This window comes from Lissotriton helveticus, chromosome 6 (assembly GCF_964261635.1).
Source record: "Lissotriton helveticus chromosome 6, aLisHel1.1, whole genome shotgun sequence".
NCBI classification, from domain to species: domain Eukaryota; kingdom Metazoa; phylum Chordata; class Amphibia; order Caudata; family Salamandridae; genus Lissotriton; species Lissotriton helveticus.
In genome coordinates this window covers 1331553012-1331566260 of record NC_136067.1, presented here as the reverse complement: position 1 = coordinate 1331566260, position 13249 = coordinate 1331553012, and the positions used below count along the sequence as shown (strand labels likewise).

Sequence of the window (13249 nt, the reverse complement as noted above, 5' to 3'; positions counted from 1 at the left end):
AGATCTATTAAACAGTATCTCTTCTTTACTCCCTATAGCTGTCTTTCTTTTAACATCACTCTCTGTTTACTTTCCTTATACTTACTCTTTTTTTTAAAAAAAAAATTATTTTTTGGTTAGCTCCCGGTCCGCGTACCGGGAAGCTAACCGGGAAGCGAACCAAAAGAAATAGAGCTTGCCAGAGTGTTAAACATTCTAGCAATTTTTTTTGAAAGGGAAGGTAGTTCTGAAAAGAACTTTTTTTTTATATTTTTGTTGTTTTATATTTTATTTTTATTTTTTGAACATTTTTTGTTTTTTTTGTATTTTTTGAACGATTTTATATTTTTTTTGGTTTTTTTTTGGGGGGGGGAAACAACAAAAAACAGGCATTGAAAAGGGCTCAACAGGAGCAAAAAAAAAATTACTGGGGGCGGTTAGGGCAATTATGATGTTCATAAGCCAGGTTGATAGCATTTATGCTCATATTGCCACATGCTAACAACGCACGACAGTGCATACAAGTGTGTATCATGTGGCCAAAATTTTCTTGTATGTTTGGCACAGTTTCCCGTGCCTCTGCTGGTGTCAATGAAATTGATATTCTTGATCTGGCCACAGGAGTTGATCTTGGATTTTCCTGCAAATCCCGTATTTCCGCCCGGCTATAATTGAGTGGATGCTTCCTGGTCATGTGCCTGTGCATAGTATGGTTCCCATAACTATATTTCTTATCCGTCCCTCTGGATAATTGTTCTTTGCAGATGAGGCAGGTGACATACCTCGCATTCACTTTTTTTTGGCCAGGAGGGATCGAATAAAACTGCCAGATGAAACTGGCTTTCTTATGGGAAACCCGGGGCACCTCTTCTAAGAACTGTGGTTCTTCTCCCTCCTCTTTCTCCATTTCTTCCTCTTCCTCCTCAGTGTTGGTCATGACCTGGGGAGGTGGTCCTCTCTTCCCATGAGGAGGTGGAGGTGGTGGTGGTGCACCAGCTGAAGCAACTTCTGAAGCCATTTCTGATATAGTAATAAAGGTCTTCCTCTCACAATGATGAAAGTCAGAGTGAGGAAAGAAGGAGGGGTTTTCATCATTTGGGAAAAACAATACTTCTCAACCAATGAAAAGTGTTATTTTTAGGTCACCTGACCTAGCCTTACATGATTATGAAACCAAAAGTGAAATGAACCAATGAATCAGTAATGTGATCAGTAATGTCAAATGAGATGTCATCAGTGATGTCATTTGAGATGTCATCAGTGATGTCATCAGTGATGTCACTGACCATGTCATGAATGATGTAATATGTGACATGATCAGCAGTGGATTGCGGGTGCGCGATATATAGTTAGTACAACTAACTATATATGGAATTTCATTGGTTTTGTGTGAGTAAAAAAAGGTTTTTTAAATGCTAATTCCTAACTATATATGGTGTATAACCTATGGTTTTTTCAGTGAATATATATATATATATATATATATATATATAAGATCGTTAAAAAGGCCCAACAAGACTCAACACCATGTTTTCTTTTTTTAACAGTTTCAAATTGATGTTGTCGAGTCAGGTCTGTTAAATATAACAGAAACATAAACAGACAGACAGCGTAAACAATCATAAATATGAAGGTGATCCATTAATATCCATCTTCTCTATATTGGGATACAAAAACCCATTTCCTTAAATGCATAGTCTAAGGCATCAAAAGTACTTTAAATGTAAATGAGGGAGAAAAAAATAGAGTGTGTAAACACAAGAAGGGAGAAGTTGAAGGAACAGAGTGAGAAAAGGGGTAAGGGGAGGGAGAATATACTGGGTGGATTAAAAGAGGTTATATATTTGTGAATAACACAGTTGTTTTATACAGGAAACAAGTGAAGGAAAATGTTAGAGCCTTGATCCCCCCATTTGTCTAAATTGACTCTCTGCCTCGGAAAGAGGTAAGCCAAAGTCATGCCTGAGCATCAGCAACCAAAATTCACCAAGCTTATTATTATATGTTCTAACTCACCAACAGATGAATTTTTTAATATAGAAAATGGGGGAAAAAACTCTGGGCAAAACCAGGCTAATATATACCTACCGATAATAGAAGGAGACTTCAAGTGAAGATGATAAGCGAAGACCCAAGAATATAGCACCGCAATGACAGAAAGGGTTGTCTCTCCAAGTCTAAAATTAAAGGATGGTTTGTACAGGGGTGAGGACCTTGGTGATGACATTTATTTTTACCTCTGCTTGGGGCTGAGTAAGGTCAAAAACCTATCCTGCCCTCCTGTTCACTGAAGCAAAGGAGGCTGATTTGTCTGTTGTCATAGCTGGCTTTGATGAAGACATGCCACTGTCTGGAAATATCTTCAGGCCACTGGGCAGCTGGTAGGTCATTAAATATGTTTCCTCCATCACAACGGGCATTGTTATCACCATCATATGGAGCATATGTCTCAATCAGAGTAGACATGATTGCATGGTGTATGGGACCTTGGTATTGGTGGAGGGTAGGTCTTGGAGTCCCATAACACTATTGGATTTCTTTCTGTCGTCAGTGATTTCAGTGCTGCCCTTGAGACTCAGGCTAGCTGCGTTGGTGTCAGCATGAAGGGCATTGCCGGGCTTTGTGCTGGGCCAGTTTTAGTTGATCTGAGTTAGAAGAAGGTGCCGGCCTTGGCTTGAGGTTGTGTGTGGCAGTCGGCATCAGGGATGGATCCGCAGGCAGTAAGGTCTTCTAGAGAGATCATGAGAGAAACCAAAATTCGTATTCATGGCTTTCTCCAGCCAACTGAGCAATTATGGCATTGCTGATCTTCCAGGTTTGGGATACATTGGGAGCAGGAGTGGAAATGGCTCTAAAGTAGGGAAACATCTTAATGGACTGGAGGTTGCCAGGGCATCACATGATGAGTGATGGGAATAGCATATTGATGGAGACCCATATTACTGTTTTTTTCATTTTTTTTAAAGTAGCGCATTTATGAATATTTGATTATTTTCCTTCATTGGGAACCCAGCAGTGCACACAAGAGACGTTTTCCACAACTGGGAGCATTACTTTTCATGTTCTTTAAGCTTTTTGATCAGAAAGCAATACCTTTGTGCACGCCCGCAACTGATTAATTGAATCATCATACATCCTAATTTCTTCAAATAACACAGAGTGTGGGAGCCAACTCAAATATTATTTTTCCCCCAACTTACCTGACCCCCACAACTTCAATGACGACCAGCTGCGAGAGCGGCCTCAGAAGCAAGAGCACATCTGCTCTCTCTACTTCAAACTGGACCTTTTCCTCTACTTCTTGTGGAGCTAGGTGTCAGCAAGTTTGACTAGGCGGTAACGGATGGCCTTGCATCTTCGCACCACAGTCACACAATGCCGAGGCACCAGAGGCAGACATTGTGGGAGTCTGTCACCAACATCTGCCATGACTATCTTTATCCATCTTGAATCCTGCTACTGTAGGGGGGGAAGACGTCTGCACTCTGAGAAAAACGCAGGCAGGCATGATTTGATCAGCTTCAGATGTGTGTCTGAAGGCTGGAAAGAAGGAAATGACATCAGCACACAGAGATGGTGCAGATACAGAGTCCCCTACGTTATGTTTCAGGGTAGGATGGATCTACAGCTGGGCTGCACAACACCATCTACTGATGCATAGAAGAATTGCATCAAAAGTTTCCAGATTCAGTCTGGTACCTTGGCAAATTCACGAGGTAAGGAATCTGCTTTTCAAAGTCTCTATCAGAATATTTGTTTGAGGGGCAAGAGGGAAGATGAGAAAATGTGAGTATGGTTAGCATATAGCTGATACTAAAAGTCAAGCAGGGATGTAACATCACCAATGAATTTAAGGAGAGTTGTGTAGACAGTGAACAGTCCCAGAAAATATCCCACCAATAGCATGCTCAGTGTTGAGGGCAGAGATTATCAGGAAAATAAAAATAAAATACTATAGAGTAAGACAGAGAACCACTCAAGTATTCTACTTGAGACAGCAACTGAGGGAAGGGCAGAAGCAGGGTGGTGTGATGGACCACATCAAATGATGCAGAGATAATTAAGAAAGAGCAGCAGTTGCAGAGAGCAGAGAAAACAATGTTTGATACAGGGATGAATGTGATTTAAAAGGGAGTTGACAGTATTATTTTCACTGATACCTATAAACTATTTTGCTTCAACTCAGTTGTGCAGAAGATCAGTTGCATGGTCCTTTTTAATGATACACAAGAAAACGTGTTGTAAAAGGAGAATTGTGAGGCACTTTACCATTACTGTAAAAACATGCGCATACTGTACATTTCAACATTATTTTGTGACACCGCTATGAAAACAATGTCATTTGGAGGGTCGATGAATTGGCAAAAAAGCGTCAACTATGAAATTGTAAATCTGTTGTAGTCTAGAATATTAGATTAATAGAAAGAGTTTGGCAAACAGGTTTTTTATATCTTTTTCCAAACTGCGATAAACTCAATAGAAGCAAACTGCTTTGTTAGAAAACGTGTTTATTTTACAATATGTACAAGTAATAACATATTCAAAAACATTAGAACAGCAACATAGCAGACTGCAAATCACTTAGGACTTTATCTGTTTTGGTGAACATACTTGCAAAAAATAGTAGATGCAAAGCATGAGCATTTTGCCAAATCGTGCTATCTACATATGAAAACATCCACCACAAGAAACTTTCATCCAAAGTGAAGTTGTTGTGATGTGTGGTATCCATTACACCGTTTGCATGAGGTAGTAACTAAATTATTTGGCCACCTGTTAACATACTAAAGATGATAAAAAATATTCTTAAGGCAAGGATACACACAAAAGGCCAGGCACACCTTTAAACGGTAATATTTTCCATCCTCAGGAATGTAACTGCTCATATGATTTACATAAATTACATGCTTACTGTGCACTCAAAAGGAAAACTACAATGATTTTAATAATGTACATAGAATAGATAATTCACACAACCCTTGCAGTGTCACATCACAGTACCACTACTCTGAATCAGACTTAGTTCAGAAAAGTATTGCGTTTTTAGCAAACAGAAGCAGTGCTTTTGGACTTTGATTTAAACAAAAGACCACATATTAAATGTAGTGCTGAAGGATGGTTTGCTTTTTGACTGAAAACAACACAATTAAAAATAAACAGCATTTTGAAGCCAGAGCATGTCCACAGTAACAGCTAACCTTTTGACTAAATACATTACATGTCAATATTTTGTGCAAATATGAACACCAGTGTAATTGCTTTCAAATTAAAAACAAGTTTATAAAAAGATTACAGTTATTTTAAAAATTACAAGATTTTGTTTTTCATTACTAAATTACATGTAATAAAAATACATTAGTGTTATTAAATGCACTGTGTCCATTACCTGCATCCATTTCGTGAATAGTAGCACTCCCCCAGAAAAAAAATATTTTCGGGTGTGCTGAAAATAGTATTCCCAGTTACATTAATACTTAATATAACAAAATCAACGTCTGTACAGTTAAGACAGTTGTACATCATAGCAGGACCACTATCTACATTAAGTCTATGACTTTAATACTATAAAGTTACTCTTACTGAAAAATACTACCCATATGTACAAAGATTACATTAAAACTAAGCACTTATGTGGTATAATATACCAAGTATGGCAGTGCCCCTTGCTTTCTGTAATTGTGTGGAAGCATAATTGACTGCAAAATAGGATAAACTGAAGGAATGTCATGGTGAACCAGGCACACTTTGATGCGTTCTCTCCCTCAACATCTAGTTGGAAACCTGGAGAAGAGAGCAAGCCGGAAGTAAAATGGTCTTCCAAAAAGAGGCTGTGGCTTTAAGAATTTGAAAGGGGCCCTAGTGAGCTCCAATCTGCAACATGCCATAGCATTCTTCTTTGCGCCAACCACACCATATGCTTTTCATGCTGTACCAAGGTGGGAGCAACGGCATCTACTTGTGTGTATGGTAAGGCAGGTATTCAGATGGAGGAAGGCCGAGTAAGTATCTGTATCAATCAATTATTTCTCTGGTTGCCCTTCACTCAACCTAGTGTCGACTGAAGCCAACCACAAACAGCAGGGAGGTGAAAGCTTATACTGGACAAAGAATCATGCAGCAGACATCTTTGTTAGACCTGCATACTTCAATAAAAAAATATGCCTCTATGAGATTCCTAGGCATAATGGCTACAAACTGTGTGAAGAACATCTCACATGACTGTCCAAGAAATGGCAGAGATGGACAAGGAGGTCAAGGATATTGTCTTTTTGCAGGTGAGATGGGGATGATGACATTCAGCTACAGAAACTGCCTGGATTTAAAAAAACAAGAGATGCAGCAAATATCCTATTTGGCAGTGGTTGCCTTGATTTCTTTCCCTTAAGGACCAAGCTCATCATAGCGGACTAAAAAATCAGCATTATGCCAAAACTCACTGCATCAAGATTACAAAAGGCCTCATGAGCAGCATTAGTGAGAAGACGTGGGTGGAAAAAAATAGAAATATTGCTTCACTCAATTAAGACAATTGAATGGATTAATTGAAGAAACTATTCCTATCCGCCCATGTGATCATGAAATATTTTAATGGACATGAGCTTCCAGGTTGAGTTGTTCGAACATGTCAACAACCTTCCAGAGGGAATCAGCATGAAACTGTTCATCCCTAGAGTAACTGAAAACCGGCTTCCGCATACCATGGCCATTGGGACTCTAACTCGTACCATAATAAACGTATCAGAGGATCGAGTACTTCAGCCTTGTAGCAAATTGCTTTCCCTTGAGATACAATGTCCCTCTGACTTGGCACTTTAAGGCCCACGTGAATCAGCTGTCAAAGACTCTGTGGACCACCGTGCATCACATAGTAACAAGTCCCCCTCTTTAGCTCTTTTGGGGCTCTTGCAATTTAACCACCTGCGTGACCATATTTAAGGTAATAGGTGAGAAAAGAAATCTGAAAACGTGAACTATCACAGATGAGCAGCTTCTATACTGTCATTTGGCAGATCAAGAGGAACATAGGAGACAATATTTGGAACTCAAAGGGATACAGAGCCTACAGCAATTACTTGGACCTCCCAATCTTCCCCCAAATATCTACTTAAAATTCTAAATGCCACAACATCTTAATAGAAGAGCCACTGCAGCCTTATCCATTGCGCAGTAGGATCCCAAATCAATCGGGGGGAGGATTAGACAGAATCATCTTTGAAGGAAACAGACTTTATATTTGATTTGGGTAGACAAGAGTAGTTTTTTTTACGGAAAAAGTGCAAATTAATCACCCAAGGCTGAAATTTCCATATGAAAGTAAGAGGAAATGTCACCGAAGGTAGCAACGTTGGGTTTTGGAAAACAAAAACAAAATTATGTTCACAGTTTACATTTTTTTACAGAAAGAGGCTTCTCTGTTGATAATCACAATGTAAGCAACATTAAAGTTAGCGTTTAGGTACGGCACATATGTTTAACAGAACAAACAAAGGACAGTGAACTAAAAAGTACTTTTCAAATTATTTTCTCCTTCTCATTGGAAGCACTTAAAAAGAAAACCAACTTTTTCAGGTCTGAGTAACAATTAAAATATATTTGTCTTTAAATAACGCAATAATCAATAAAATATTTTCTTGCATTAAAATTATTTAGCCTTTTAACAGTATATATACATTCTTTAAAGTGTAATCATGCCGAAGAAAAGAAAGTATTAAGGTACAGTATTTCCTGTAGACTCCACCCACAGTCAATCACAGGAAACAAAGGGCTTGTAATGTCTCCATACCACTTCATAGCAACATGTTCCGCATCTTTGTCTCATGCTGAAATAAATTAAGGGAAAGCAGGCGATTCTGAGAATCTGCAGCCGAAGCACAATTTCAAGCTTTTACTTGCAATGCAGCGGTAGTGTGCATCCGGTGATGTATTGAAGGGCTGCATCCATAGCTGTTCAGTAACTATTTTCATGACCAGCCAGAATATATAAATTGCTATTAGCTGTAGGGTTATCGGTCGGCCTGCTTTCTAAAACAACCACCCTGTAACAAAAAAAAAACAGGATTGTGAAACACAATGCGTTTAAAAATTTGTTGTGAAATAATATCCAAAGAAATTTCTAAGACTGGTCTCAGATGCTGACATCTACATGGCAAGCAGGCAGCAAGTTGATAATAAATGGATTAACTGTTGTTTTCTGCGTTTGACAATATGCACTAATATGTTCACAGGTAGTAGTGTTTGTAGCTGTGCTCGTATGCATGCAACAACATTCCAGACTGTTCACAAGCACGTCTGTAAATGAGCCGCCATTACTCAAAATTGTACTTTTATTGAACTCAAGCATGAAAGGTTCAGTCGACAAACTGGCATTTCGGACCTTTGTGGCCTGAAGGTTAACATAAGCTCTGCAGAGCGGGAAATATTTTACTAATGTTTCTTAACGCTTTCATACCTTCTTTTACCGTGGCCCCAATGGAGATGTGCGCACAAAATGGTGGAATGTTAACCTGCCTTTACAATAAAAACATGGCTAGCATTTACCAAAAAGTGCAGGGTTCTAACTTTTAGGGGCCGGCCGCCGCCAAATGTCCGAGTGCCGACACACAGGCTACCTATCAGGTTTCCAGCACGTGCCTCTTTCATTAACCATTCTACACTTCCGGTCTGCCTGTCACTTCTGCAGCTTTTAGGTCTCGCCTTCGCAGCGCGCATACGCTACAAAGGCAAATTACCTTTTGCCGTCGCTTCGGCTTTTCAGCCAAGCACGTGCATGCGTTCCATTGCCTTCAATGGCAACGCGTGCACGTCAGAAGATTCACTTGCGGGAGCGTGCGGCCCATCTGGTCGCAATTATTTCTCCCGCGAGTGAATCGCGCCGGCCCCCTCCTCTCCCCCCGCCGCGCGAGGCGCTTGTGTTTGTTGCTTGTTACTTCTTGTGGTGATTTGTATCAATTTTTAGCTTGTGCTACAAAATCTTGGTCTGCATCTCAGAATTGTCCTCAGACAGTTCTAAAGTCCTGTGGTTACTTGCAAGTGGGACTTGCAACCTGAGCGAGTGTGGAACGAAGCATGCAGCGGTCTTGCTCCTGTTGCAAGGGCTCCTGAACGTCTGTGGTGGCTTCACTTGTTAGTGTATGGATGTGTTTTGTCGCCAAAAGCTTCGTTCCTGTGCTGTCTTTGCTTTCGAGTGTCGCTGCGGTTCCAGCAGACTGTCGCACACCTCCCGCGAGGCACGTGTTTGGCAGCACTACCGAAGATCTTTACCTGCCTCCGGGCTACAGCAAGCCTTCTCTCCTTGGTGAATAATTGTCACATGGTTTATTTTGTGTCATTGTGGTTTAGGTGGTGTTGTTTCCTGGCTAGCCAGGAGGCAAACATCTGGCTGAGCACGTTAGAGTAAAGTTTGCACCATCAGCTACGTGTTCTGGTGCTTCGGTGGATGTGGACCCAAAACCCCTCCTCTGCATCCGAGTTTGAACCCGAAACTCTCCCCTCTCCCATCACAAGCCACACGTTTCTTTGCATGGGTGGCTGTGAATCCGGTACAGCCTCCTGTGATGAATCACTGGTTTCTTCACATCGTGGTGTCAGAACCTGCTCCTTTCCCCGTTTAATGACCCACGTTCCTGATTCCGACCCCCGCCCATTTTCTCCCTTTCAAGGCTAGACGTTCCTTTGCATCGATTGATGTGTACCTGTCCCGCCCACATTTATCAGTTCGATTCTTTGCATTGGAGTATAAACCTGATACCCCCCAATTCCTCCCCCTTATAGGCCTTAGGTTCTTCTGCATCGGTCGATGTAGATCTGATACCAGATCCTTCCTTATCAACCACAGGCTGCTCTGCACATCAATCCCACCCCACACAGTCTTTCTCCCTTTAAAGGCCATACGCTTCTCTGCATTGGTGGCCTACACACGAAACCCTCCCTCGCTTCATCTTCCACAGACAACCTCTACTCCTAACAAGAGTATACCCTGTAATTCGGGCAGTTGCTTTTGAAGCTGGGCAAACGTTTGTTCCTTCTTGTTTTGTACCTCCCTGTGTGTATACTTGTGCATAAAACATGCTCACGGTGCCGCTCTTCTGCTTCGACTATTCCTCAATGCCGGCTTGTGTTTTTTAGTCAGTTGTATTTCTTGGCAGGGGAGAGTGGCAGGTCTCAGAGTGCATGTGAGCTTGTCTGCACACTATTTACTATTTTGACTAAACCGCACAATAGAGGTTTATTATTTGGGCTGAACTGCACAGCTTTCATTCTTTTTTATAATGTTTCTATTCATTTAGACAGTGGTCACATTACTCGTTACGTCAAGATTGGACTACTGCAAAGGCCTCTATTTGAATGGCCAAAAACAAGTCATCAATAGGCTTCAGATAGCGCAAAATGCAGCAGCCAGGCTGCTGTCAGGTACCCCCTAATTTGCTTCAGTAAAAAAGGAGCTAACCAGGCTACACTGGCTTCCTGTGAAGCAAAGGGTTGGCTTTAAGGCCATATGTACGGCTTTTAAGGCTCTCAAAGGCCTAGGCCCTGACCACTTGAAGAACAAATTTAAGTGCTATCCTCCAGTCAGGACCCTTCGTTCGACAGAACTAAAAAGGTCCTAATACCCACTGTTAAAAAAACCTCCAGGGCAGGAGTTTTGTTGCAGGTACATCTAAGGCTTGGAATGATCTGCCATTCTATCTGAGGAATGCTTCGGACCTCCTCCTTTTGAGGAAGGGGTTGAAGACATGGTTGTTTACTCAATGATCCTCTCCCTACTACGGCCAGGCAGTATATAGCGCCAGGACACCCCAGGGTAACCGCTGCGCTCAATAAATTCAATTAACATAACATTTATTCAGTTAAAAAAATGGCGATGCAGAAATCAGCACATGCCTACATGTTAGTGTGCCTACTTGTGGCCGCGATCACAGGGCAGTGCGGGGCGGACCCGATAGGCCTCAGCAAGTGCTCCTCGCAATGTGATGTCACCAGATGCCCAAGCCCCAGCTGCCCCAGCGGATACGTGCCCGACGGCTGCCACTGCTGTCTCGTCTGCGCCGCAGGTGAAGGGGAGGCCATCATGTGGGGACAGTCTCGAGTGCAAGCACCTGGCAGGGAAGCGCATGACCAAGGGCGTTTGCCAGTGCAAGCTGACGTCAAAGGTGTGTTGCAGCGATATAAGGACTTATGACAATGTGTGCCAACTGAAGGTGGAGACCCACAAGGCACTGCAACAAGGGCTGCCCGACATCCTCCAGACGTTAGAAGGGAGCCTGTGAATCGGGTAAGGGTGTGCAAGCATCACCGGCTTATGTCACCACGGGTCCTTATCTGCAATCTGATCTTAGTATTGTTGCCAAATGTAAATACTTATACCTGGGGACAAGTAGGACCTTTGCAATGCAAAAGGTCTCGCATTTGCGAGAGTTTCAGCTATTGGCATAGTAAATGACAATGCGTTTTATTTAAATATTTGTTTTAAAGCATAAATAAAAGGCATTGTCATTTACAATGTCAATAGCTTAAACACTAGCAAATTATTGCATTTTTTTTGGCCAAGCGAGTTTAAGCTATTGGCATTGTAAATGACAATGCCTTATATTTATATTTCAAAAACGAAAACATAAATAAAAGGCAATGCCATTTACAATGCCAATAGCTCAAACTTGCGTAACTGCGAGACCTATTGCATTGCAAATGCTTGTTTTCTATGCTTGCGTTCTTCCTATGTCAGTGTTTTTTTTCTATATTTTTCTTCTTTATTCTCGCTCTCTTTCTCTTGTTCTGGGTTAAAGTCTGATGATGAAAACCAAGTCTCCAAAAATGAGAGTGCCCATCCCTTGTAATCACCAACTTCAAGTTAAATTCGGAAAAAGCCCAAGTCTTGATAATGGGGGCTTAACTGCTGTGTGGTCCAAAATTGGGTGGCCTACGAATATGGGTACACCAACCCATGTGAGTTTTGCTTCTAATCTTACCTTTGTTTTCTTCCAGTCATTTCACAGCAACAGAAGCAAACAGAGGTACATTAAGGTATTATGGTCACCTTAGTTTGCTTCTATTGAAATAAAATGTACAAGAAGAAAAAGTTACTTACAGCGGTAAAAAAATAATAATCTGGTGGATACTCTATCTGCAGATTCCTCACCTGTAAAACAATTTCAGCCATCAGACTGAATCTGGAAACTTTAAAGCTCTCACATCACCAGTAGAGGGTGCTGGCTTCATATCAACACCGGAAGTGGTGTCTAGTGATATCATTAAAGCAATAGGCGTAACATCTTCATTTTCTATTAATTTTTTCCCGCCTTTGAGGTGAGTTACGGACTGACAGACACAACAGTGCAGTACCAAAAACGGAAAGTAGAATTTTACTACCTTTCCTTATAACACACCCATCAAATGGGTAAGGGGGCAGGTCGGTGAGGAATCGGCATGTAGACAGAGTTTCCATCAGAAAGACTGTTACCACCAGTAAGTAAATTTGACTTTTTATGGATAATTCTACCTGCAGAGTACAGAGCAAGACTCTGCCCTTGGTAGCGGGTTTTTGGATGTTTATACAAGGAAGATCTGAAGAACCACCCTCACAAAGTGCACATATCTAAGCCCTTCAGCATCCAGGCAGTAGAGTCCAGCTAAAGTACGCAGGGATGCTTATGTCACCACCTTGCAGATCTCTGTAATGGGAACTCCCCTGGCTCAGGTAGAAGCCGTTCTTTGGCCCACGTGGACTGAGTCTTAAGTCCTTTCAGTGTATCTTTCATCTCCAGAGTGTAGCAGGTTTTGATAAATGGAATGATCTATCTTGAGAGGCGCTTTTCTAAACTGTCTTTCCGTTCTTAGCACTGCAGTAACCGGCAAAAGAGCTGGTCACCCAGTCGTTTGTTCTTGGTGAGGTGGAGATAGTAGCTGACCATCCACCTAGTGTCCAACCGATACAACCTCTTGCGTGGGAAATAAAAAGTTGGGTGGGGGATTGACTGACCCAGGTGGAAAGGAGTACGCAATTTTGGAATAAAGCAGCCCTGATTCAAAATAACTATTTGTCTGGGTAAAAAGAGATAAAAGGGGGCACAGGAACTGAGAGCTTGTGACACACTCACCCATATAACTGAGGTGATAAAACATCAAAAACACGGTTTTGAACATCAACATCCTTAAGGGACAACTTATAGGGGATCAAACGAGCATGTAGACAAATGAAGGCAAATACTAAATTAAGATCTCACTGGGGTGGGGTACAATGAAAGGGTTTGGAGTGTACAGATGTGTCAACCCT

General features: G+C 41.5%; 1 protein-coding gene across 7 annotated transcripts in view; it reads right to left on the bottom strand.

The window, feature by feature from the left end:
• Positions 1-4470: 4470 nt before the first annotated feature.
• MAP4K3 (mitogen-activated protein kinase kinase kinase kinase 3) overlaps positions 4471-13249 on the bottom strand; it is a 1422157-nt gene continuing 1413378 nt past the window's right edge. For all 7 annotated transcript variants that reach the window (XM_078649063.1, XM_078649064.1, XM_078649058.1 and 4 more), the window contains one exon: positions 4471-8015. In XM_078649063.1, the coding sequence (XP_078505189.1) occupies positions 7928-8015 (88 nt within the window). In that variant the 3' untranslated portion in view covers positions 4471-7927. The remainder of the gene's footprint in view (positions 8016-13249) is intronic.